The 26,315-nt window shown below is 40.7% G+C and overlaps 1 protein-coding gene across 3 annotated transcripts in view; it reads right to left on the reverse strand.

Annotated features, from left to right (window-relative positions):
- Positions 1-6,367: 6,367 nt before the first annotated feature.
- bsnb (bassoon (presynaptic cytomatrix protein) b) overlaps positions 6,368-26,315 on the reverse strand; it is a 102,647-nt gene continuing 82,699 nt past the window's right edge. For 2 of the 3 annotated variants that reach the window (XM_008409671.2, XM_008409669.2), the window contains exons 5-13: positions 18,339-24,629; positions 14,417-16,493; positions 13,162-14,048; positions 12,686-12,797; positions 11,591-11,740; positions 11,406-11,461; positions 10,044-10,156; positions 9,531-9,666; positions 6,368-6,692 (exon numbers count right to left, since the gene is read on the reverse strand). In XM_008409671.2, the coding sequence (XP_008407893.1) occupies positions 11,421-11,461; positions 11,591-11,740; positions 12,686-12,797; positions 13,162-14,048; positions 14,417-16,493; positions 18,339-24,629 (9,558 nt within the window). In that variant the 3' untranslated portion in view covers positions 6,368-6,692; positions 9,531-9,666; positions 10,044-10,156; positions 11,406-11,420. Of the gene's footprint in view, positions 6,693-9,530; positions 9,667-10,039; positions 10,157-11,405; positions 11,462-11,590; positions 11,741-12,685; positions 12,798-13,161; positions 14,049-14,416; positions 16,494-18,338; positions 24,630-26,315 lie in introns of all 3 variants that reach the window. The other variant, XM_008409670.2, reaches the window with a different exon arrangement.

The following is a 26,315-nucleotide window of genomic DNA, read 5'->3' on the forward strand; positions in this document are numbered from 1 at the left end:
TATATATATATATTTATTTATTTTTTTTTCAAATTCATGTGTGTTTAAAATTACACATACAGTCACAAGTATACAAACACCCTTAATAAGTGGTAAAATAGGCCTTGGCGAATTGTACCTCAATAAACATTTTCATGACCAACAACAAGTTCCTGGCATGGTTGATCACTGCTTTCAGTAGAATAGGTGGATCCAGAGAGCTGATATTAAAGCATAGTTTATACATTTTGAATAAAGTTCAGCTTTGTCCCAGCTAAAAGCAGCATGATTAGGTGTTCAGGATCATAGTCTTGTTAGGAAACACAATTGTGCCCAAATTTCAGCCATTTGGCCCAAAGAGTAAAGAACATTGATCATGATGTCCAGAAACAGTCCAGGAATCACAAAGACTCAAGTTTCATTATATCTTGGGAGATACTACACCAGCGTCACCGTCCACACTAGATTAACATCACCATGAACAGAACGGGTGCTGACCAATAACCCGATCTTTCACATCTCTACTAGGACGATGATCCCAAACATTCATTACAACCGTTTGTAGAATAGATAAGTAAAAATAGCATGAAACGTCTGGATCAACCTTTCCAAAGGCCCCATCCAATCATTTAAAGCACAAGCCAACACAACCAAAATGCAACAAAATTGAAACGCAGAACTCAAGGTGCTCAGAGCAAAACAAAACAGTGAAAGCAGAAATAACTAAAATATTAAACACCCTGGAATCCAATCAATACACTGTATAGTTGCTACAGAGTTTTGTGCATGTATGGCTCTGGGGTAGAAACATTCTTTAGTATCTTTGTTTCGGTTTTATTATGCACTGTACCATCTGCAAAAGCTCAAACAGATGATGTCCAGGGTGGGAGGGGTCTCTGGTCATATTTTCTGCCTTCCCCAGGAAGTGACAGGCGTACAGTTCTTCTAGTGATGGCAGGGACAGCAGGTAATCCTCTGGGCTGTGGTGATGACCCGCTGGAGCGTTTTGCTGTCGGCAGCCGTGCAGCCTGAAGGTCAGAATGCTCTCTGGGTCAAAGCTGCTGATATAAAGCTATCAACAGTCTTGATTTCTTCTTATATTATTGTGTGTACTATCACTACATAATAATTATTTTAGAAATATTTTTAATTAATTATCCTACTTTTGGAATCCGCACAATATTTGTTTGACTTTGTGCCTTCAGTTCTGTTCTAGTCCAGTAGAGGGCAGTCTTCTTCTGCAGATGGGATTGTTGGCCAATTTGTCTCTCTTCCAAAAATGTAATGATATATTGTAGAAACAATATCAAGCACTGGGACATGTTTAGTGTGGAGCAGTGGATGTACATCAGGGAAGGAACAACAAACTAAAAATGACAGTGAAAGTAATCCTAATATGAATCCTTTATGCAAAAAGCCTCCTGACTGACAGATTATATGACTGAATTTTATGTAGGCAGATAAACTCATGTATGAAGGTAATTGTGCAAAAAACTTGAGAGATATTTTAAAGACAAAGAACAAAGAAAGAAAGAAAAAAAAGAAAACAAGGGCTGTAAAAATTGCATGTACACCCATAGGATGACAACCAGAAGCTGAAATATTGCAAACAAAAAAAATGAACCCAGCTTAATCAGGTTTGGCATTAATTTGTCATCAATGAAACATGAATGGAACATCAAACATAGCAGCAGCAAAGATTTGTCAGAAATAATGGGAATAATGCAATTAGGGGGATTGGAGGGTTAGCAGTTTTCCGTTTGCTTTCTGATGGAGAGTGCTGGAGCTCCCATACTTTAATATCTTTTATCTAAAGGCTTCAGGTATTCTTTAAGGTTGTCGTCCTGAAGGTGAAGCTCCACCCAGTTCTTTGTGGCTCCTAACTGGTTTCTTTAAACCTTTAACTCAATGTTTGACTCCATCCATCTTCCCCATTTCTGCTGGGGAAAAGAAGGCCTCTTCATATCAGGATGCTGTCACCACCATGTTTCATCACAGGGTGAGCTGGCATTCAAATGCAAAACGGTTTTTGTACTTTGGTCGAAGAGTTCACTCGTGGTTTCATTTGACCAGAGCATTTTCTTGCACCCCCTACATGGGTTGAGCAAACTGTCAACTGGAGTTCAAATGGCTCTTTCAGCAAAAACATTCTTGTTGTCCCTGTTTCATAAGGGCCAGATTTGTGGAGTGCATGACTACTGGTTGTCCTGATATTTTCTGCAAGCCCTAACCATGGACACAGGTAGACTCTATTTACTAAAGAATTTATATAGCAATTGTTGGACATTTTCAAGCATGACTGCTAAGCCATGTCAACAAAAAGATGATCTGATGTTAAAGTCTCTGCTCTCAGATTGTCTGTCTGCATTCTCACAATCCCAAAGGTTTGGGCTGATGATTGGAAGAGGCATTCTTTAATTTGCAGCTCCGTCCTTCTGGAATTAGCTGCAGAATGTGTTTTAAAAATATGGAAGTATGCAGATGTTTTTATGGTTTAACATCCACACTAGGATAAATCATCACCACCTCTGCAAACAAAGCTTCCAAAACTTATCCGAACAGTCTCACCTTGATTGCATTTGACAATATCAAAAATGAGGAATTAAACATTTTCCTTGACCCTTTTCCATGACCCTGCTGAAAAGGGATTTTAAATCTCAACGTAGTATTTCCTGAAATAATAAAAGTGAACTAAAACTTACTAATTAGGTGACTTATGAAGTGCTTGCGACTCAGAGCAAAGGGGGATGAATACATCAGGATGCCAAACATTTCTGACTTAAAGTATTAATTGCCTTCGTTTTCATTAAGCAACTGCCCACACCAAAATTTGCAGTGGCAATGTTATAAAATGTGAACAACTTCAAATAGGTAGTTTTCCACCCGGTTGTTGCATTTTTACACAACAAAAACAACATAGTAATAGCCCTCTCCTGTAATTTACATTTACAAATCCACAAGCAACAGACGGAAGAGCTTGATTTCTCTTTCTTGCACAGAATCATCCTCACACCTCCATCTCTCCCAGCGCTTTGCCAAGCACGGCTCTTCACATTTCTCGCTCTCTCTACCACCCACACTAGGATAAATCATCACCACCTCTGCAAGCAAAGCCCTCTCTTATCCGAACAGTCTCATAGCTGTCGAGGTCTTATTCTTGATCTCTCTTCTGCATTGGCAGTAAGACCTGAACGAAACTTACCTTGCTGAAACCGAGCGCGAACAACACACACACACACACACACACACACACGCACACACACACACACATGCACGCACCCACCTTGACACAGAGTCTGCACACAGTAGTCACAATAAACTTTTTTTCTTTTTATTCGTTTCTCCGTTTGGAAATCGCAGGGTCAATATTTTCACATTACTTGACATGATGCACCAAAATGTACTCTATCTGTTTACAGGAATACACTGAATAGAACACAAGGGTTTCACAATGGATACACGACTGACATTTTGCCCATTGCACTTACAACAGTGAATGACATTTTCCAGATTTCTTTTTTTTTTTTTTCCCCCTCGTCTCAACCTCCGAGATCACATCCATCAAAACTGATAACCTTCTGTTAGCCTGACAAAAGGCTTCTTGATACGATACGTAGGGAAACTCTACACACACTGGATGGGCGGATATGTGCACGAGTTTTGTTCCACTGTTGTAAAGAGTCAGTACAAGTCAGCCACATACACTAGGCTTATGCAGTAATAATAATCATCATAATCATCATTATTATTATTAGTTTCATCATCATTATTGTGATCATAATAAATATTTTTTTATACACAAAAGTTGGCAGCAAATACGGCATGGGGATGCACATGACAGCCGTACTCCAAACTGAAAAGCTGTACAGAGTAATGAGGTTGTATTTACAGTAAGGAATGTGAGAATGTGTCCGTCCGCCTCCCTGCTTATCCGCGTGGCTGCACTGAAGGCTGTTTTCATCTCGTATCGACCACACTGCACCTCCGCTTTGTTCTGCCGCACGTCTTAAGAGAGGCGCTGTTACGCAACCTCTGTTCCTGCACTCTGCCGAGCTCCACCAGTCAGGCTTGTGCTTTCCAAATGACATGCCCTGATTTGTGAATGACTGGCTGAACATTTCAACTCACTGATATTATCATCATTGGCCAGTTGGAGTCGAGGTTTGTGAGGCAAACCTTCTTAAAATCATGCTTGACTTCTCTTTTTTTATTATCATTATTATTATTCTTATTATTATTATTATTATTATTTCTACTATGACGTTCAAGAATAATCTAATCATGCACTTTTCAAATGGCTTGGCTGCTGTGTGGGTTGAGTCAACAATGACGTATATCCTATATAAACATTCCATTCACCCCACAGGTTATACTGACACCCAAATATGTACACTGACACGAATTGATGAGAAGTGCTCGACCATCTGCAGTACAGGTTCATAGCAGCACAGACAGTCACTGCAAGCCAAACAGGTCAGCCAAAATGCACGACGACTGAATGAGGGATTACAAAAACAAAACAAAACAAAAAAAAAAAAAAAACAGCCAGATGAAGCCAAGCAAAACCCCATGCTTCAAAAGCAACATGATGGTGGACATTCATAAAACTGACAGTCTACACAAGTTTACCCTTTGGCAACAAGTCCCCCACCATTCCCCATTTTTTTTAGGGAGAGTGAGGAGGGTTAAGAACATGCCACAAAAATAAAAACAAGTCTAGATCAATACTCAGTATCCAAATTCATACAGACAAGATTCCAGGTAAAAACATTTTCATTTCACTTATTTATTTTTTTATACCTTTTTTGTTGTTCATGATTCTAATGTTTTGTTGTGAGTACAGCGACGGTGCTAAACTGCTTTAGAGTGAGTCACTTCCACGTTTCAAAATGAGTCATTGCATAGAACGTTTGACTTTGATAATTGCTTTTTGTCCTCTCCTGTGTCTGTGTTGTTCTGTGTGTGTCTTGCAGAAACAGAGGCAGTGGGCCCAGCATGTTAGTGGATTGGTAACCTCATTAATCAGCAGGAGGTTAACAAGTCTATTTGGTGAAAACTCAATTAGCCTTGGCTTTGAAGTGGAACTGGGATTGCAAAGTGTTGGGTGTGGGTGTGTGTGTGTGTGTGTGCGTGTGTGTGTGTGTGTGTGTGTGTGTGTGTGTGTGTGTGTGTGTGTGTGTGTGTGTGTGTGTGTGTGTGTGTGTGNGTGTGTGTGTGTGTGTGTGTGTGTGTGTGTGTGTGTGTGTGTGTGTGTGTGTGTGTGTGTGTGTGTGTGTGTGTGTGTGTGTGTGTGTGTATGAGCTTGTAACAGACACATATATATAGAGAGAGTGTGTGTCGGCCTTTCTGCATGCTCTTACGCATCCAAACATCATCATGCATGTCTGTACATGTGGTGCTGTGGCTGTAAACCCTCTGACAGATTTTTATTACTGATTTTGATATTCCCCCCCATCACTGATTGAGAAAAAAAACCCCAAAAAACCAAACATTTATACCATTGTGCTATATACCATTTGCTGCATGCTATTGCTTTTAAAAACCAAGAAGCAAATCATTTGATGCAATAACAGAATCAAACATTTACAAAGTGAAAATATAAACTTTTACAAAAAAAGAAAACACATAGCAACAACAACAACAAAAAATAAAGAAATTCACCGGAGAGTGACTCATTAAATACACAAATGACAATTTACATCATAGATCTCTGATTTGTTTTATGTACATACAATAGTATACAGTGTAAAAAGAAATTCATAATGATATGGACATCTTAAAACATGAGGTATACAAGTAAAAACATAAGTGAATAAGGCTCTTCCATTCATTATCAGGCAAAAGAACAAGAAAACAAAATAAATAAACAAAAGATGAGACAAATCAATAAATGTCCATAACGATGGCTTAGCAATGGCTGATAAAGAGCCGTGGCCACTCTTTCATTTGGTCCTCTCATCTGTGTGATTCTCACACGTATGGGCACGCTGGTAGTAAGTCCCTTCCTTTAAAAAACCAACACCTAATGAGTAGCGGCATCTTATATAAGTGGTGAGAAAAAAGAACTGATATGGGCTTATTTTTTTCCAGATTTTTTTTCTTTTCTTTTTTTTTTTTCCATTTGTGCGTGCATTCCTGTGTCCACATTTACACAATGCATTCTGTAGACACAGTAACGAAGAGACGATAAATTAAAAACACATTCAGAGAACGGGTCAAGCTCCCTATACTGGAATGTACTGTGGAGAAGCATTTCCAGGGTTTCAAAGGAATCTCCAAGCCGGTTTGTTGTTGCTGTCAAAAGCTTTGTCGTTTCCGGGTACATGTTGTCATTGTCGGGTAAGACTGGTTCCTTTGAGACAAAGAAAACCTATGCAATACAACCATGTTTTTTTTTTTTGTTTTTTTTTTAAGAATGCTCCCTAAGCATCAATGTAGAATCTGGAGTCCTTGTGCAACCTACATTCCTCAGAGGCGAGAGGTGTTACAATTAAAACTCTGCAGAGGGCGCTGTGAGGCTCCTTTTTGTTGAGCTGAATCAGAGGTGACATGCATGGACGGTTTGTCCAATATACCCCTACCCTTGCTTCTGTTAGTGAAGATTGTACTGCTTTCTCACAGAGTCCATGCTGGAGCATTCCTCTGCAGGATGAAAGAATTGAAGAAAGAAGCGCTGCTTTCTCCCAGAACTTCACCACTTCCTTATTACTCACCTGGAAATAAAAACAAAATAAAATAAAATAAAAAAGCTAATCGAAAAGAATTGGAATGTGAATGTTGGCTGTAATAAATAAACTGCTAGCATAGAAGAAACATAAATTACAGTTTCCTTATATTGAAATGTAGTTAAACTAATATTTCTATTATTAAAATTATTTCTAGATGAATTTGGGCAGTGAACCTCGTCTTCACCCAATGCACTATTGAATTATTAATGGTGCATGCACAGTTCAATAAAGAATGTAGCTTGATCAAATGAAAACAAGTCGATATAAGCCAGTAGCTAATTCTGGTGCAGGGGGAACAAAAAATAAACAAACAAAAAAGCTTCTTTCTAAAAAAAAATTATATGCCGGTTTCAAATTTAAGAAAAATTCAGTCTGGTTAAAATTTGAGCTAAACAACTTTGGCTATATAGTATAACATTGTATTTAAGTATTTATGTCAGCTTGAGTTATGCAGAGCCAGGGGTGAAAGTAGTTTTAAATTCCTGGGGGTACTATGACAAAAGAAAAAAAAAAAAAAAAAAATATATATATATATATATATATATATATATATATATATATTGCTTTACGTGCTTTGGAGTTTCTGTGCTGATGGAATTTTTGCGAAGCGATAAAAGTTGTGTAGCTCTTGCATTGTTACAAAATAAAGCTGCATTTCTTCAGCCCACTGGCTGCAATGTTGACACCTTGAGATGCCATGAGACCTAAATCCTGAACATCATGGCATGGAGTGCATCCCAGTTTTCCATGTCTGGCATATAACCATTCATTTTCGCTTTTAAACTGATTCTATTGATCATGTGTCCAGACAGAGGGATAATCAGTAGCCTAGCATCATGACCTGTTTGTTCTGAAGATCCTGCAGCTTCCACTTCTCTTCCTAACATGGCGCCTCCTCATCCTGACTMTCATACTGATAGGAGGAACCACAGATCTCTGTTAAGTTAAAAGCACATCTTCTGAAGTTGGGATATTTTTCCTCCAACAGGTTCCAGAGGAATCACCTCAAACCAGATGTTGGACTGGATTTTATTTCAATGTCATTTGTGAATGTTAGCTCCTCATTTTCAACAGTGGAGCTATAAAGGTTGAAAAATGTTATCAAGTCTCATCAACATCAATATTTCCACTAAATAAGAGGCAAAAAACCAAATTGTTTGATAAAGGAAAAGCCTCTCAGACTCTGAGCCCGACAGCACCAAGCTATTTTTTTATATTAGACAATTAATTTAATTTCACACAATTATCGTGGTAGAAGCCATTTGTTTAAATACTTAATGAAAAATATATACCGTGTTTGATGTTTGTTGTAAATGACTTATAGCTACTTACAAAGAACGAGGTAATTAGTCCAAGTTTGTTGTTTATTCAGAAATTACAGCGGCTGTGATGCGTCACAGCAAAACAAAGGTAAAACAACCCGAACAGATGATCAACTCTAAACCACTCGCACCCCTTTACTCTCTCTCTCATGTAAGCACACCCGTTGCCATGGCAACCTCCTGCGCTCCACAAGCCGACCCGAGATTACGTTAAAAACATAACATTTAGTCCGTTACGATATTAGGTTTGCAGGCTTGATATTTATTTTGCGATCATTAATAAGCCTCTCATGAACACAGCAGTGGTTGATTAGTTAACTTTAAACTCCTGCTCTGCTAGTTATTTTGGTAATGGAACCGAAACGCACAGAATTGTGCAACACCTTATTGAAACAATAATTACTGAGATTGTTCGTTGGGTCATTCATTTGAACACGTTTTGTTGATTATTTTGTTGTTCTTTAATAAAGTTACGAATGTTTTAAGCCAATCAGAAGAGGACGTTCTGGTCTCAGCGTCCTGGCGGCGTTCAGTTTGTCACTTAATGTCGAGATCGACTCAAAAACTTCCGCAATCGACTTATTGCACCGCTGCTCTAGCAAAGCACGAACATTTCAGAAACAATATGAAATGAGAAAAACGGTAGTCATTAACTGATTAAGTCGTGCTTTAGATTGTTCTTGAAAAACTAATCAGTCACGGCTCATTAGTGGGTGAACTCACTGCTGCATAGTGAACCCATTCATGTTTTACAACAAACAGCCGCTCCCCTCTCTTGCAGGTACTGCGTACCCCCGCTAAATCTTTTAGGGGTACGCAGTACCCTCCCGTACCCCTTTACTTTCACCCCTGTTCTCCACACAATACACCACTTGTGTAAACTATGATTGTTGATTTTAATCTTAACCAACAAAAACTGAAGCCAAATAAGATTTTCAGCCTTGGCTTCATGTATAAAACGCACAACATATGTTTTGATAAAAGCTAAATACAGTGAATTCAAATTAGCTTTATCTGCACTTCTGCAGCTCTGCTCAGCAGAGCATAAATTGTTCAATCTACTATGTAATGAATGATGCGTACCATGTGTCATGATTCAAAGAAGCCACGGATTCTCTAGATTGCGCCTTTGCGTGTGTTGACATTAAAGCCAAGACGTGTTTAGCTTTCTGAGGCTGATTCCAGCACGCTTTGGTTGGTCCAGATTATTGCAGGTGTGCAGAGTGAGACGCTGCTGACTCACTCTCTTCAGGCTCTGGCCTTTCCCCTCTGCAGCCGAAGTTCCAAGCAGAGTGTAACTTTATTTTCCGGCCTTAATATAACTCTAAACTCCACATAGAAGCCATAAAACAAATCTAAGTAAATCTGTGTTGGGGAATGCAGAAATATTTATATGCACACTCAGAAACATCTGAAACATCTGCAGGTATCTTTTAGCAACTTAACTTTGTTCTAATGAGGTCTCAGGCATCTCCACAGCTCTTTCAAAGCCCCCACTTACTTTCAGGCCTCTTCAGTCCTCCTCTCATGTCTTGTAACAGCCTGCTGACAAAGCGATCCCCCTTATTTAATTCACTTCAATCCGGAGCCCGTGTCTGGGGAATTCAGTGCTGACAAGGCATCCTTTGATTCCAGCTCTGTTTGGTAATTTTGGGTAAGGGAAAGGTGCAGAGAGTCACAGCACTTAATGAGTCATCACTTCACCTGAGTCTTCTCATTATGCAGACATAAACTATGCTAATCTATGTAAATACACATACTAAGCGCTAAGCTAGTAATCCAAATGTAACATTTTTTTTTTTTTTTGGAGAACCAGATTAAACAACTTAATCTTGATTAGAGGGAAAAAAATAGAAAAGTACCAACATTCCCCATTTTTTTGTCAATCCATTGTTAAATTTAGCATAAATTAAATAAAATGTTAAATTTGTAAAGCATTTTCTACATTATCATGTTTTCATCTGCTTAATGGTATAAGGAACAAAAACACAATAATAAAAACATCCATACTGACTGATGCATTAAGGATCATTCTTCTTTTTCATGGTGGATTTAAAATATATTTAAGATGGTGTTGTAGGTTTTCCAGCTCAAAGAAACCAGTCCATCTCATTGTGTTTGTGTTCTCTAAAAGAAAAAAAAAAAAAAACAGTGAAAGCATAAATCAATATATCATTATTCCACATGAATATCATACATTATGTTCTCTGCGAGGTTTGGCATCTCATAGGAGATTTATGCTTCACCCAATTCTTTTTTTTTCAGTCACTTGCATGTCTTGTCATGATACAATAGGGAACATCAATGTACTTTTTTGAGATTTTCTGTGTTGTAGCAACAAAGTATCACAATTGTAAAATTGGAAGGAAAAGATGGTTTTCAGTATTTTTTACAAAAATAAAAATTTTATGAATGTGCCGTGCATTTAAATTCAGACCCCTTGTAAGAACACTCTCTGCTGTGAGTCTGCAGGGATATGTCTCTATTAGCGTTGCACATCTAAAGAATGACATTTTTGCCCTCTTTCTTACAAGACAGCTCCAGCCCAGTAGGATTAAGTGGAAATTATCTGTGAACATCAATTTTACAATCTTGCCCCAAATGCTTAATTGGATTTAGGTCTGAAGTTTTCCTGGGTGATTCTAATACATGGATGTGCTTTTATAATAGCTTTTATAGTAGCTTTTATAGTAGTCGACTTGTAATCCAAAAGTTGTGGGTTCGATCCAGCTTCCCTCTGTTACACGTGGACGTACCAATCTGCGTGTCACTGAATGAAAGTCTGCACATTAATGAGTGTGATTGGTTGGCTGTGGCTTTTATGAGAGGTTATCATGACTCGAAAAGGACTGTATGCATTCAGTCCATTTGATCTAAACCATTCCATCTTAGCTCTGTCTCCATGTTTAGACTCATTTTCTTGCTAGAAGGTGAACCTCAGCCCCAGTCTAAATACAAGAACTAACAAGGAGATAACAGGGAATGAAAGCTTGCTATCATTGTTTTATCTCAACTATGCTATTGACAAACCTCTGAGGTTTTTCACTGAACAGATTAATTTATATTGAGGTGAAATCAGACACAAGAAAACTCCAGTTACCATTGAATTAGATCAATTTCAATGGCACTTTTATTTAGGGGTTTCAGAGTCAAATGCCAGTCACACTTTTTAAATACTCATCTATGACAAAAATAAAAACTACAGTCTGTATAAAAGTTTTAACCTTTTCTCTAAATAAAATACTTTTAAGTTTGTAGTTATAACATGAGAACATGTTAAGAAGATGAAGAGGTTCAGTGAGGCACTGAAAAAAGTCTAAATTAAGGTGTACATTGTGGTCAATTTGTGTGAGAACAAAAGCTGCAATGTACTTACTCGCCTCCTGGTATTTCACCAGAATGAGGTGAACTTTTTCCCAAGGCCAGACAGAGCTGCCAGATGGACAAAAGAGATTTAGAAGTACATATTTTACAGAACTACGTGCAAAAAAAGTTGTGTTTTTTGCCCAAGTGATATTAAAAGACTAGTTCTAAAACAAAAGTTAAAAGAAATAATCATACCATCTCCCAGTTTTCCTGCCTGCTCGGCTGCCCCTCCCTGCAGAATTTTGGTTAGAACATTTTCCCCTTCAGGACCTGGGGGCTGACCGGCTGCAGCGCTGCCTATGCCTACAGGCTTGCTACCGATTCCAACAGGAGCTGCCTTGGAGCCTGGAAATATAAAAAAATGATTTCCAACCCTACGCTGTGGTTTTAATTTATGTTAGTTTGCTGACACATTAAAGGAAAGTAACAAAGAAAAACTGGTTAGCATTGGTGAAAGCAAAGTGTTCAAAGCTATACGTAGGATTTAGTATGCTTTGAAGATGATTAAGCCTTTTTTGCAGCAAAAACAAATTTATTATTGAGAAGTGAAGTGGGTTTTTTTTGTTTTTGTTTTTTTTTCCAAAATGTGGTACTGTTCATTATTGCCAGAAATCTTTCATTTGGAGTCCAAAGTTTGGACTCATATAATGGAAGACGTCCTGGAGGTTCTGCGGTTTGTCAATATGCAACATTGCAAAAGCAAGTTCACTGCCGTGTTATTTTCAGTAAGGAGTCTTTCTCCCAGTACAACTTCTAAACAAGCCGTATTGACATAAACTGTAACATTTAAAATGCTAACTGAGGCATATTTAGTCTGAGATGGAGTTCATACATTTTTTTCCAATTTCTCTGAGCATTGGATGGTCTGAGCTTGAGGGAAATCTGGTGGGAATACCACTCTTCGATAGATTTACAACTGCCTTAAAGGTTCTTCACTAAAATAATGTTCCAATAACCTTCTGAGATGGATAAACAGCAGAGCAATGACTATTTTTATGATAGTTGCTGATCTCTTTCCTCCTTGCAATCATGACCTTTCTCTGTAAAAGGAATCATGGCAGAAAATATAAAAGGAGTTATTTCAAAAATAACTTTTCTTCTATACATCACCTCAAATCACCGCTATTTAATAATACACATAAAAGGATGCATATAAATGAATATCTTATACAATTTGAAAGGTAATTTAGAGAGCAGAATAAATAATGACTAATTATCAAGTGAAAAAGCACACACAAGGAGTAAAATGTCTTTTCTTTGGGAAAAAAAAAGAGAAGGATTTAATCTTACCGATGCCAGTTAGCGGTGGTGTGGCTATTTTGGTAGGCTGAGGTGGTGCTGCGATTCCTGCTGCAGGTTTCATTCCTGGACTAGCAGCAGTAGGGGTGGCATCCATTTTTCCCTGCACAATGTTAAGTAGACATAAAAATGTTTATGTCTACTTGCTTTTAGCATAGCAACATAGCAACAGATAGTAAAAATCATTGTTCTTTACATTCTGTTCTTTGCTTTATTTGAGGTCTGAAAACAGTTTTTTTGTTATAACGACTTGCCATTTTCTGCAACTAAAGTCTCAAAATAAATATTGTCAGTCACTGTAGAATAAAATGGAAGTTTTCATTTTTAAAAAGACACATACTGCTAAATCTAAATCTAGATTTTTTTTTGCAATGGTCTTAATGTTTTCCAAAGCTGGTTCTGAAAAACTATCACAACAAAAGAAGCAAATTAATCGATGCAGGTAAAGTAAAACCGGACCTACTTACCACTGTTGCTGGCTGCCCTGCTGCAGACCCCACTCCTGGTTGGCGTCCCTGTGATGCAACCTGTCCAGGTTTGGCTTGCTGCTGCTGCTGCAGCTGCTGCTGCTGCTGCTGCTGCTGTTGCTGCTGCTGCTGTACTGGTCCACTTCCAGTGTTCGTAACCGGTTGGCTACTATGTGGAGTCTGACTGTGCTGTGGCTGCTGCTGCTGTTGTTGCACACTCTGTTGTTGCACACTCTGTTGTTGATGCTGCTGTTGATGCTGCTGCTGCTGAGCCTGCTGGCTACCATCAAGTTGTTCAGAACCCGAATGTCTTCCAGTCTGCCCCTGACCTCCTGGTCGCTGCTGCCCTGCGTGGCCCTGGGGTGGCTGCTGGTTCTGTGGCTTAGAAGGGTCTTGTCTTCTGCCCATTGTGCGGTCACCCTGAGATCTCTGACTCCGACCCCCAGTGCCATGGTGATGACCAGGGACCGGCTCACGAGAGAAGTCTCCTGAGTTGCGTGGGCTACCGTGGGCAGACCGAGAGTCTGTGCCGCTCCTTCTTTGTGTGGATGAGGAGGTCCTGCTATCAGTGCGACCAGATGGGTCTTTGGGGTGTGTCCTGGAAGAGCGTGAAGACTTGGGGTCCTCTGAGGAGTGACGAGAGGAAGTGTGTCTGCCAGAGCTGCTGCCGTGATGGCGGTGGTCCCTTGTCGAAGAGGAAGGGTGACGCTGGTTGTACTCATCCTGTTGACTGTATTCCTCTGGAGGCTCATCATAGTCATGGTAAGTATGTTTACTACGTCTTCCTGTGGAAGAGTGTCCTCCACTCCCATGATGTCTTGAGCGATCAGAGCGGGCCTCCCGTGGTTTCTCAAACCAATCGGTCTCCTCTTGACCCAAATGATAGGCTTTTTGAAAAGCAACACACATATTATCAATTAATCGCTTTAATATGTGGAGTGGAGTAGCATGCAGATTCATGTGGATGTGAGAAAACATGCTCCACAGTCCAGAGCCATGCAGATTCCAACAAAAAATTAAAATATAAAAACAGAAAGAAAAAAAAAAGCAAAGACCACAACTCACCAAAAAATTAAAAGCCATGCACGCAAAACTTATGTTCAAAATACTTTGGCTTTTCATATGAATAAGACAAGAAAGAGACAAGAGAACAAAAAATAATGGAGTTCTCCTTCAGAGTTCACATGCAGTCTTTTCATCACACCTGAAGGGTGGTAAAAAAATATCACAGAAGAATTAATTCAGCACCAGTTACCTTCGCTATCAGAAACAGCACAGTGCATGTCGTCTACGAGATAAGGATCATCTGGTTTATAGACGTGACTTCTGGGAAGGTCCTTCTTGTGGTGATCTTGCACATCCGGCAGCGAATGGCTGGAACCGTACTGGTTTCTCACATCATGGGCCTCTGACATGGCAGAACTTCTTCCCATACCTACAGGCTTCCCTACTGGACTAAGTGGGCTCTCCTCTTCTGAATTCTGAGTTCGCATCGGAGGATGTCCACTGCGGCTACTTCGGTGAGATCGCTCCATAGCATCTCTCTCGTAGGATTTGCTGCGGTGGCCTGTGGTGTCTCTGGAGGAAATCTTATCCATACCGTATCCTGTAGATCTGGACCTTCCGGAGCTGTACATGCGGTCATCCTCTTCAAGTCCCTCATGACTCGTGCCATAATATTTCTGTTGATCATATGCATTTTTCTTCATGCTGTAGGCAACGTTGTCTTGAAGCTTCTTAGATCTTGACCCTACTGGACAGGTGCCTGCAGTTGATGTTGTCATTGTGTAAGAAGCAAGGTCTGACTCCACATCCCTAGCTTCCTCAATAGGTGAGAATTTAGAAATCTTCTGCTCCATTCCCTGTTTTCTGTGTTTACTTCGTTTAGAGGAGACTACAGCAGGAGCAAGATTTTTGGAGGAAATTTTGTGGCCACCGGAGCGAGAAGAATGCTTATAATCATCATAGTAGTAAGATGAGCCTCCACTCACTGTGGTGCTGGTTCGACTGTCCACTGTGCTTTGGTAACCAGCTGGTCCTGTAGGTCTTCCATAAGCATCAACAGGCTCCTCATATCCAGTGGCTCGTGCAGAGCCATTCTCACTGCGATACCGCCCTCCCACAGGATGACCCAGAGTGTCAGTGGGCTGACCAGTGTTGTCTTTTGTCAACTCACTGATGTCATCAATCATCACATAATTCCTTGGAATATTCTGCTCCAGGTTGGATGTGTAAAGACCATCTGAAGTGTATGCAGAGGTGGGACTGTCCACAGAGTGAGTTAGCCCAGGCTCAGGGGGGCGGTATTGTCCATATGCATTACTGTAAGCTGGTCCAAAGTTGGTATCTGGAGCAGAAGTGGCCACTGAGACTGCTGGGTTGCTAATGACTTCATAATTTGTAGGGAGTTTTTGTTCAAGTTCAGCCAAAGAAGTTTGCCGCGGTCTTTGATGGACTGTCAGAATTTCTGCTTGCGGCTGGTAGGTGAGGCCAGGCTGGTAGGAACTGTGACTAGGATAAGGAAGGCTCTGTCCTGGCATAGGCTGACCAGGTGAATGAAAGCCCTGGTGACCATGCTGCTGCATGGTGAAGTCAGATTGATAGGAGGACTGACCATACATGCGGGAGGAATAAGTTCCCTGGTTCTGGTACCCTGGGACTGTTGGAGGATGAGGCTGGAATGTTCCAGGCTGAGGTGCAGAAGATGAAGGGTATTGAGGAGTTTGAAAACCTATTGGCTGGTAAGTAGAACCAGGCTGATGTGTAGATGGTTGAGTTTGAGGGTATGGGTAGGGCATATAAGATGAGGTTGAGGGATACTGGGATGTTGCATTAAGGTCATTAGTAAACTGACTCAGCGGTGCAGTACTCGGTCTTGTCAGTAAACCATTAGCATCATATGTTCCAGTTCCCGCACCCATCCTGAGGTTATTGAGCTCACTGTCTGACATGTAGTCTCGAGGATCACCCATACATCGCAGATAGGCTAACTCTCTCCTCTCCCTCTCCTTCACCATGGTCTCCTTACGCTGAGTGATGCCCAGTTCCAAATACCGCAGCTTGGCATCAATCTCTTTTTCTTCTTCCTCCAGCTCAGCCTGCTGTTTGCGTAGCTTTGATGACTCTTGCTCCACTGCTTTTAATTCGCTTAACAGACCCGCCTTGGTGACTCCTTGGGCTGGTCTTGGAAGCACCCTCTGAGGCATGCCAGGGGAGCTGTACATTTGTGCTGGAGTAACAATGGGGAGCGGAGCTTCCTCTGGAGGGGGGCTGGGAAGAGTCCTCTTTACTTTCCTCATCAGAGAGTTCTGCTGCTGCTGCAGGGTGGCCATCTGCCATGAGAGCCAGAAACACAACAGCAAACACTCAGCTACAAACAGCAATGCATTTATGTAAATTAAATGTCTTACTATTTAACTGATATTTGGAGAGGGCCGGCACACTTTTTATCTCAAAAAAAAAATAAAAATCAGTCTGCAATGTGGTCAAAAATACTTGCTATTAAATGCCCAATGCATCGATATTTCTAATACAGTTTATTATTGTTCAAAATAAGATGAAATTACTCTGTAATGCTTTTAATTTATATCCGTTGCATTTTAGCTTTATTGTAAATGTAAATCAGTTGAACTCCACATTTAAAAGTAAAAGCAAATTCAATCACAATAATGTAATATATTCTATATAGCTAATTGTCCTATAAAAATAAGCTATTTCCATAATACTACATCTGAGCAGTTTGGAAAGTGTTAACAGAAGCCTAAGAAATCTGACAAATTAACATGTATATGACAACAAGAAAAAATCATTCTAAGATTTCATTCTATCGGTTAATTTCCCCTCTGGTCTTGTGATTAAATATCCTTAGTATTTAACCTGCTCCATAAATATTTGAAAACTGCATGCAGGCAAAAATTAATCAAACAATCAATATGAAAATATAGTAATCCAAAGAAAATATATGGTATTGTATTACTTACAAAATATCAATGTTAGGTAGATCCATGATGATTTTATCAAGCATTCTCCAAATGAGCCTTGTATTAAATACTATGAGTCCAGATTGTAAGTACAAATATGAAGACTAATTTCGGTCTAAGTGCAAAGCAGTATTAATTGACTTTGCCCAGCTGCTAACAATCACACAGAGAGCAAAGCAGCACCAGGATTTCTTCACATTGTGTGTCCTCTTGGCAGCACTTTAGGGGTTTTCCAGATATAGAAGGCACTGCATGAACACAGTGTGTGAGAGAGAAACAGACTGAGAACGTATAGGGGAAGAAGAGGGAGGAGATACAGCAGAGAGGCTTTAACGGCATGGCCAGATGCTCATGTGAGAACATTCTGTTTCCTCCTTTCTTATACGCCAGATCTGGTATGATTACATTAATGAATCTATATGAAGTAGAAAGCCATTTAAGCTGTATGTTTTCCCATTTATCTTCACACAGTTAAATTGTAAAGATAAATTTACAGAGTACTGTACCCCATGGGAAGATAGGTTATTCTTATGCCATATTCCCATTTTTTAATGCTACTTTCACAAACTAGAACTTTTAAAGCAATTTTATAGGACGGAACATCACAAAGCAGGGGGAAAATTCGAAAGTGGAAGAAAAGTTACATTTGCTGTTTATTGCGATGCAAATAAAATGCACTGTATTTAGCTTAATTTATCAAATTTGTTTATCTTACTGGTTTTTTCTAATGAAATACATTAAAGTTTTGGGTCATAATAGGAAAAAATGTGAAAGGGGTGAGTTCGTGAGGTATACCTACAGCTATTTATGTACTGGAGCCATATGTTTCTGCTATAAATCTGAATATAAGTCTTAATTTAACTCATCCACACAAAAAAACAAAAAACAAAAAAAAAAAACATTTGTATATACATTATTCTAAAACAGGGATCCTCAAATCCAGGCCTTGAAGGCCAGTATCTTGTAACTTTTAGATATATCCCTGATTCCACACATCTCAGTCAAATGACTGAATTACCTCCTCAGAACGCAGTCAATCTGTCCAGGATCCTGCTAATGACCCAAGTATTTGACTCTGGTGTGTTGAAGCAGAGACACATCTAAAGCCTTCAGGATACTGACCCTTGAGGCCTGGATTTGAGGATCCCTGTCCTGGAATATATACTTCTTGTCAGACAAAAAAAAATTATACTGTACCTGGCTATTGGACAGCACTTGATGATAGGGGGAGAACCGATTCTTTGTGGGATCCTCTGATGTTGGGCTGAGAGGTTTAGGATCCGACATAGAGCGTTGCACACTTTTAATGGGCCTTGGCAGCGTCTGATGGCGCTGTGGAGATTCAGCAGTGAAGGATTTCTGCTGGGGTGTAACATGGGCCTTGTTAAGCTTCTCCTGAGAGGCAAAAGTTGTCTCCAACATCCGATGAGGAGACAATGGAGAAACTGGGGAGTACAGTACTTGGGGAGATTTTGGGGGTTGGCGAGATGAAGACTCATTTTGTTGATGATGATAGCCTATTTCCAGAGGATCTGGTTTCCTCCTTTCAAACTTAGCTACTCCTTGGAGTCTGGGAGAGGCTGTGTCAGATGTATTTCCACCTACTATATGGAGACTTGTGGAGTATGGACTAATAGTTGTAGGGACACTCAGCTGAGGGGCAACTACTCCCTGAGAATGTGATTCTGGTTCTGTCTGGCATGCTAAACTCTCACCTTTGTGAGTTCTTTCTGGAGCTGCTATGTAATGCAGAAGGTCAACTTTTGAGGTTTCTGCCATAGTAATGTGGATTGCAGGTGAAACTCTGCCAAGTAGGTCTGACTCTGTTTGACATGATGAGTCATTAGTGGTCTGAATAGCTATACTTGCTGAAATTACCTTGGAAGAGCCATCAGACTTTGCCTCACCACTAGATTCAGAGTGCTTGGACACACGAGACCGTCTGCGCCTTACTGGTTGTTGGTCCCATTCTCCCTGGTCTTCCTCATCAGTCTGTACACTGCAGTCTGCAATTCGTCTTGTTCTCCTACGCCTATTCATATACCTTTCTTCACCATCCTCATCATCTGTTTGCACACAGCTGTCTGTAATTCTTTTGACAGAGTCCTCCTCTGAACCATCCCTCAACCGAGGCATGGAATTCTGCTTTTTCATAGTCTTAGAATCACCCTGCTTGTCACTGCTTCTCAAAGACATTTCAGAGGTGGAGCTATGAATGGGTCGAGCAGCCACTACTGCTTGGACAACTTGACCATCCTGCCAAAATTGCACACTCTGCCCATCTTGCTGAAGGACTCTACCAGTCTGATCACAGATTATAAATCCTTGAGGGGCCCCTGCTCCAACAACTACTCCTTGGATGGCACTCTGGGCTGATGTTGCTGCAGCCACTGCTGCAGCTGATGCAGCAGCCGCCTCAGCAGCTGCAGCAGCTGCTGCTGCTTCAACTGCTGCTGTCTTTTGCCTTTTCTGCTCCTCCAGTTGCTGCTGAAGCTGCTGCTGCAGGGTCTGAATTTGCTCAAGCTGCATTCTTTGCTGGGCCAACTGCTCTCTTTGCATTATAAGTTGCGTCTCCCTCTCGGCTTGCTGTTGTTGTAGGACTTGATGTTTTATTGTCTGCAGTTCTTGGATCTCACGTTGAACAAGAAGTTGTTCTTTTTCTCTGTGACGCTGAAGCTCCATACGATCTCTCTCTAGCTCCTCTTGAAGGCGCAACTGCCTCAGTTTTTCTAATTCAACCCGTTCTCTCTCTAGCTGCAGCAGTTGTTCTTGTTGCTGATTGAGTTTCTCATCTTCCTTGTTCTTTTGTGCATCAATGGGAGGGGACGGTTTGGAACTTGATGCCTGGGTAGTTTCAGCTTGTGTCTGTCCCTGAGAGAGAACTACTGGTTGAGGCTGACTGGCGGGTTGTGTTTGAAGTTGGGTTTGAGTCAAAGATAAAGGTTCTGTCTGTGCAGGTAATTGTTGCGGTTGCATTTGAGCCTGCACTTGAGCCTGCACTTGTTGGGCAGATGAAGGTTGGCCTTGAACTTGAGAGAGAGATGCAATACTTTGTGAAGTAAATTGAGATCTGTCAATTTGTGGTTCTGATGTGGTTTGTATACCAGCTCCAGGTACGTTTTGTGTTCCTGAGTGAGCTGCAGGTGGTGTCGGGAGAATGGTGGCAGCTGTTGGTCCAGATATTGTTGTTGACGGCTTCCCAAGGTACACTGGAATTTCTTGGTGAGAGCTGCTTATTACAACTCCACTTCCTGTTGGTGTGACAGACAAAGGATACTGGTTTGGAGACGGATAGGAATATGCTCCTTGTGTGGAAAGAGGCATTCTGGGAGTCATCTGAGGCAATCTGGTAAGACTAGCCAAAGGTACAGCAGTTACACCTGTAGGGTAGGGTCTGTAAATTCCTCTGGGCATGGGACGAATTACTGGGGCAGGCTGTGTAGTAATTGGTAAGGTGGAAGCTATGGGAGTGTTTATGGTGGAATATATCATGCCATCACCACCTCTCATAGCAGTAGGGTATAAAGCTCGTATACTTGCTTGCCTCGCATTGATTAAATTTGTTAGGGCTTGGCCATTCACAGTTTGTCTACTATCTGGACCATAAAGCAAATTTGCCCTTATTGATGCTAGGCTTTGCTGAAGATTTAATCTGGCTAAAGGCCCACCTCTTCCAGCACCATATGCTGCCAATTCAGGGTTATTTCCAAAACGGCTTCCAAACTGGTCGACAGTGTTAAGGGCTGCACACATGCGACTTATCTCCCTAGCAGTAGTTGCACTATACTGAGCCAGATTGGAATCCTGTGAGCCTGTAAGATCACGTGAAGCACTGGTGTAATCAGAGTTGATATTTGACATGGAGCCATATCGACGAAGGGGTAATGAAGGGCCTGTAAAATCTCCCTGATGACGCAAATCTGTGTAAGATCCATACTGTGCTCCCATGCCAAGGTATCCACCATCATAACCTTGATTCATACTACTGAGATCTACAGCCAGTCCTCCCTGGAGAGGATTCTGATAGGACCCAGCATCACTCATCGAAGGCAGATTAGTATCAGACATAGAAGGCTGTAATCTCCCTGCAGAAGCTATAGCTGGTGGATATAGTTTGTGTTCGTCAGGTAGTCCTTGTGTAATTTGAGGCTGGAGTTGTGGCTGTTGTTGCTGGCTAACACTGAATTGGGGTGGCTGAGGAGGGTGGGCTGCTTGAGACGTTTCGGTGCTGGGACTTTTATCTGAGGACACTGTAGCCGGCTTCTGAGAGAATGTTCCTGAACAGGTACCAGCAAAGGGCAATTTGTAAACAACATCACAACAAGCCACTTGGTTTTCTGGTTTAAGCTGTCCAGTTAGATCCAAAACCTGAGGAGGAGGTGGTGGTGCAGGGGGATGCTCTTCTCGTTTTACCAGCTGAGTCACGGTGCCACTTTTCGATGTATTATTCTCATCAAGTTGTACCATCATAACATGGGGTTTTCCTGTTGACAAGTTTATAACAGTTGGCTTATTTTTCAGCTCTAAGGCAACTCCGCCATACATTTCGAGGGGTACATTAGAAGTAAGGGCCACAGATGCTGATGGTGGAGCGAGAGGAGACACTCTAGGAATGGCATTAGCAGTTACCACAGGCTGACCAGTGCTTGTCTGACTCACTACAAGGTCTTTTTTCATCAGCAGTGGCTGTACCTGATTGGCTAAATTATAACGAGCAAAAGAAGACTGCTGCTGGTGCTGCTGAAGCTGCTGTTCAAGAAGCTGTTGCTGCTGCAGGAGCTTCTGCTGTTGTAACTGCAGTTGCTGTTGTTGTATGCCAAGATTTTCCAGACAAGCATCAATTTTGGGTATAGTTGGATCAGTAATTGGGACTTTGCTTTGGGTTAAACAAACAGCTGATCCAACACCCTGACCCAGATCGACACGGTTCTGCAATGGGTCTCCATATATGACAGGTTGTTTGGGTTGAGACATGAAGGTTGACACAGCAACTGTGACACTTACTGTTGTTGGAGTTGAAACAGAAACATGTGGTTGCTCTTGTGCATTGAGGTTCATAATAAGAGGCTGCACTGCTGTGTGTCTATTTGATGACTGCTCTGCTCCTAATGAATATCTTCTTGTGTCAGAAGCAAGTGATGTGAGATCCATTCCTTGATCTGTCATAATAATTGGAGCTGGTCTCATTGGAGCTCTCAGATCTACAACATTTGTGCTTTGCTGTGTTTGACTTTGTCCCACAACCTTTGAAGCACGAGTTTGTGTACTTGTGGCCCCTGCACTGATACCAACATTTACTTTTTCAATATTGTGCCCCATTTGTGAAGAATGTTTTAGCTGCTGAGAGGAATGTATTTGAGGTGATGTTGGCGAACTTGTTGAAGGGACCTGTGAGCTATATAAGGTTTTACAACTGCCCTGTGTTGGTGATGACAAGGGGGAAGTGGATGAGTTTACAGTAATTGGCTTGGCAGGGCTTGACTTTTCAGAGCCTAGTGTTATGACCATCACGGGAGAATCTTGGGATGACTGCTGTCGTACAAGACGAGGTGACATTGTCCTTTGAGGTGCTCCAGTATGGGATACTGGAGCTGTTGTTGCTCCAGAAGGCAAAGATGGTAGCTGCCTGCCACTACCACTTGTGGGTCGAACAGATGGTGAATGTGTTGGACTTTTTGTTGGAGAAGTAGTGGGTGAGACTGGAGGACTAGGTCCTTTGAACATTGAAAAGACTTTGGAGGTCAAAGATGATGATCCAGGGTCGGGTGTTGCTTGTGTTGACCTCTGGGGGCCTGCTCTGTTGCCAACAGAAACTGCATTTCCTGCCTGCCGAGCTGAGGCTGCCTGACTAATTTGAGCTTTGGTAGTGGCAACTCCAACAACTCCTTCAATTTTGGCACTCTGCGTCATCATTCTGTTCTGTGTTTCTTTTGATAAATGCTGTGCAGCGTGCATGCTGCCTGATGTGGAGAAGGACATGGGGGCAGTTACTTGAGTTGGGCTAGAACCAGGGGTTAGGGAGGTTCCAGCGTCAAGATGATGGCCACTGTCTGGCTGAGAGGCACCTTTTTGACCCTGCTTCTGCATGAGTTGTGCTTTCCTCATCATCTCTTCATATACCTCTTCTGCACTTTTTAAGGTTTTATCAGATGGCAACATTGCTGATGTCTTCTCTGTTGGTGAATAGAGTGATGTGTAGGTTGGAAGATTAAATTCATTTCCTGATTTGTAAAGCTTTCCACCTATCATCTCAAAACCTTCTGCTTCTGAGTCCATAGAAGGTGAGTATTCAGAACATGATGATCTATGAAGCTCCTCCATCTCTGCAGCCTGTCTCAGCTCCTCTGTTGGTGATGCATCCTCAATAGGGGAAAGATTACTGGGGGGAGTTTTGGATCGTTCTCTGCGCCTTTGTGCCCGAAGTTCTTCTTTATCTCTTTTTGTTTTCCGAGCAGTACTTCGAATCCTCTGTTGCTCCAGATCTCTCATCTGCTCCTGTTCTCTTAATAGTTCTTCTTCTTCTCTGAGCTCATCCTCCTCAGAGGAGTCTTCAATTGTAGGGAGGAGAGGCCCATGAGACCGATGCCGAGCTTTCCTTTGCTGCTTTGCCTCTTCAAGTCGTGCTCTTCTACTAGGACTGCTGTCACTGTCATCCTCCATAGATGATACCGATGTGGGTGATGTTCCAGAAGTGTAGCTGGGAGTCGTGGCCGGTAGGGTGGACGAATAATCGCCCTTAGATCGCTCCTCTGGTGAACCAGTCAGACTTTCCATTTCGAGTTCTGGCTCTCGAAGGTCATGTTCATTACTGAGCTCAATGTCTCGGTTGTAGCTGTTGGTATTATTCAACTCAATCGTTTTAAAACGCCTAAGTCCTCCAGCCATAACAACATCTTCCTCTTCATTTGTCTTGTAAGCACCCTCAGATACTTTTTTGTCTTCTTCAAAACTATTTGACTGATGAGAGAGTCGCCTTCTCTCTTTGCCCGACTCTCCACTGGTTTTATGAGTCTTCTTGGTTTTCTGGTTTCCGTATTCTTCTAATTCTTCTTCATCAGCACTCATCTCCATAATCTGCCTCCTCATGTATTCTTCATCTGTTAAGTCTTTATGGGACTTCTTTTGTCTTATTGGCAATGGCGAGAGACCACTTTCACTGCTGTCTTCCACATAATCATGGCGAAGTTTACAACTGAGGTCATCTTCGGATTCATCCCTTCCTGCTTCTTCATCAGGATTGTAGTCTCGTTCTTGCCCCACAGAAAGTGAATGCGGTCTATGCTTTCCATCTGAGGCAGTCTTTGATTCGAGCAGAGGTTTCATAGAGCTCTCTAACTTGTTGATGTCTGAAGGGATGGAAGCACCTCTTTCATTAAGTTTGATTCCCTCTTCCCGGATCTGACCTGTAATCTCCCCTTGTGAGCTGGAGATCCCATCTGAAGAGTATCCAGTGTCACTTAAGCTCTGCGTACTTGATTTATTGGAGTCCTAAAGAAAAAGAGAACATAGGGATGTTAGAATCTAGAAAAGGCCTTCATAATTAGTCATACAAGGTAATTACAAGCTTCATTGCACATTTCATGTCGCACTATTTCATCCAGTTCATCAGCATTGACATTTTTATGAATATTGTCAAGTGATTGCAGGTAACACAATTTATTTGCAATTATTACAGATGAAATAGTCTCTAATAGTAAGATATTAGAGAATAATTACATTGGAAATAATTAACAAGGTATTTTTACACTTTAGGATAAAATCAAACCAAATGTTTACTTTTGTAACATTTGAATGTTCAAATAATTAAAAAATATGAACAAATGATATTAAATTACCTGGATAAGAATAACTTTCACTACACAATTAGGATTATATTCCATTAATTCGGATTGAGTTTATCCTTCAGTGTATTGTGCACACAGATGGAAAAATTGACACTGACAGAGAGTGAATATAACAAACAGTTGGACATACAAACATCTACAGACAAATGTCATTTGGTTACATGCTTGGTTGCCATCTTTGTCGCATTCTCCATTGCATTCTTCGACCCATTGAAGAATAAAGAACATGCTCGGAATGCTTAAAATGTCATCACAAAGTGTCACATTACACAAAAGCTTGTGATTTGTTTAACAAATAAAATAACAAAAAAGCTTTTCAAAAACAAAACGAAGAAATGGTTAAGTGGACAAGAAATGAAAATTTGCCTTTAAGGCAATGATTTAAAAAAAATTAAAGCACAAAAAAGCAGATGGTTTTGATGTTGATTGTGATGATGACTGTTTAAAACAGATGATTGTAAAAATCAGAAAGTTAGAATAGTGGGATTGGGTTTGGATAAAATTTTGGTTTATGTTATGATAAAAACATCTGACTATTATTATTTATGGTTATGGCAAATATTAAAAGTAATTAAACAATTGGCCATTAAAGTAAAAATTGATACACTTTGGCTATTATAAATCTAAGGACCATAAACATATTGTACGTTCCTTTTTGGTCAGGATTTGAAGTATTACAGCATTTTTAACCATATGATTGCAATCCATTACAGTTAATGAATCAATGTATCAAATAATGTATCAAACTTTTCAACAACTTAACAGAGAATGCCTTTATTCGGATCTCAAAATTCAAGATTAAACTTGACATAATGAGGACCAAAGAGAATGCAAGATACTTTTGAATTGTTGTGGACTCCATCTTAAGAGTTGTGAGAAATACTAATTATTCATCCTACTACCATTTCAAAAACCTTGCCAGAATAAAGCGTTTCATACACACAGATAAATTGGTGCATTAATACTTTTCTGAAGGTTATTGTAATGGTGTCTTTACTAGTCTTCATAAAAATCAATAAAGTGGCAACAGTTCATAAAAAAGTCTGCTACGTGAGTCTTGTAAAATACAAAACATATTATATCCATTCCTGTTTGTGTCACTATAAAATGTAAAGTCTTGTTATTGGTCTATAAGGTGCTGAATGCTGACACACATGTCAAAGTTGGTGTGTCAGGTATGAACTATCTAAACTCCATGCAGTTTTTGGGGACCCGAACTAAACAAGGGGAGGCAAAGTGCCTATGTCCCTCAGCTCTGGAGTCACTTTACTGAATAATTAAGATGTATATAAACTATTAGTTCTTTTAAATTATCACTGAAATCATTGAT

Source organism: Poecilia reticulata, linkage group LG5, assembly GCF_000633615.1.
Source record: "Poecilia reticulata strain Guanapo linkage group LG5, Guppy_female_1.0+MT, whole genome shotgun sequence".
NCBI classification, from domain to species: Eukaryota; Metazoa; Chordata; class Actinopteri; order Cyprinodontiformes; family Poeciliidae; genus Poecilia; species Poecilia reticulata.